Genomic DNA, 1350 nt, shown 5'->3' with positions numbered 1-1350 from the left:
AAAAAAAAAAGAAAAGAAAATAAAGACTGTGTCTTGCTCTGTTGCTGAGGCTAGAGTACATCATTGTAACCATAGCTCACTGCAGCCATCTGGAAATACAGGCATGCACCATGAGACTAGCTAATTAAAAAAATTTTTTTTAGAAGGAGTCTTGCTCTGGTTGCCCAGGCTAGAGTGCAAAGGCACAGTCTCAGCTCACTGCAACCTCCACCTCCCAGGTTCAAGGGATTCTCCTGCCTCAGCCTCCTGAGTAGCTAGGGTTACAGGTGCCCACCACCACGCTCAGATAATTTTTGTATTTTTAGTTGAGATAGGGTTTCAACATGTTGGCCAGGCTGGTCTTGAACTCCCGACATTAGGTGATCTGCTCACCTTGGCCTTCCAAAGTGCTGGGATTACAGGTGTGAGCCACTGCGCCTGGCTGAAACTGGGACAAGTTCAAGCTTTGTAGCCACATATGAATGCAAAGCATGGCTCCGTGCAGTCTTGGGTCAGTGAACCTCTCTGAGCCTCCATTGTTCCACCTGTAAGATGGAATCCTTCATGGCTCCTACCTCACAGGGTTGTGAAAACATCATCCTTGTAAGTTCATCCTTGTAACTTACTAAGAGTTCATCCTCTTAGTAAGTTCACTCATGCTTTCACCTGGCAAACATTTATTGCCTTTGTGATGACAAAATGAGCAGTCACACTTGTCAAGGACCCCTCCCTGCAACTGTGCCCAGCACTTTGCCAACAGCCCAGGACTTGAGACTCATCTCTTATTCACACGGCAGGTGGGAGGTAGATTCTGCTGTTAGTCCCATTTGACACAGGCAGAAATGGAGAAGAGGCAGCGGGTGTGGTGTTGGGGGAAGACCAGGGCCCAGGGACGGGGGGCTGCACCAGGGACCCACAGACCCATGGCCTGGGCAGGGCTGGAGGCCACAGGACTGGACTTTTAGGCCAAGGTAGCCCAGGTCAACGAGGCTCTCATTGGCAGGGCCTGGCTCCCCACCAGGCAGGCAGGCAGGCAGACAGGCGGGCAAAAGAGAAGGCAGAATCCCAGGCCCCCAGCTCAGATCTTCTCCACGTAGTTTCCTGGGAAGAGGCCCTCCTGACCATGAAGCCGGCCCTTCCACCAGCCCGAGGAATCTGTGGGAGAGAGGAAAGCTTGAGGTGCCCCTAGCTAGTCCTGGAGAAAGCTCCCTTGCCAGATCTGTCTGCCTTGTTCATGAGGTCTCCCTATGTTGCCCAGGCTGGTCTTGAACTCCTGGGCTGAAGCCATCCTCCTGCCTCAGCCTCCCAAAGTGCTGGGATTACAGGTGTGAGCCACCACACCTGGCCCATCTTCATGGTTTTTTTTTTTTA

General features: G+C 52.0%; 1 protein-coding gene across 1 annotated transcript in view; it reads right to left on the bottom strand.

Annotated features, from left to right (window-relative positions):
• Positions 1-639: 639 nt before the first annotated feature.
• The window catches only part of MYO1F (myosin IF), a 54471-nt gene continuing 53760 nt past the window's right edge, over positions 640-1350 (bottom strand). The window contains exon 27 of the mRNA XM_037728387.1: positions 640-1134. Within this exon, the coding sequence (XP_037584315.1) occupies positions 1058-1134 (77 nt within the window). The 3' untranslated portion in view covers positions 640-1057. The remainder of the gene's footprint in view (positions 1135-1350) is intronic.

This window comes from Cebus imitator, unplaced genomic scaffold (genome assembly GCF_001604975.1).
Source record: "Cebus imitator isolate Cc_AM_T3 unplaced genomic scaffold, Cebus_imitator-1.0 Scaffold263, whole genome shotgun sequence".
Taxonomy (NCBI): Eukaryota; Metazoa; Chordata; class Mammalia; order Primates; family Cebidae; genus Cebus; species Cebus imitator.
Note: the sequence above shows the minus strand (reverse complement) of the source record. Positions and strands in the feature narration are given on the sequence as shown.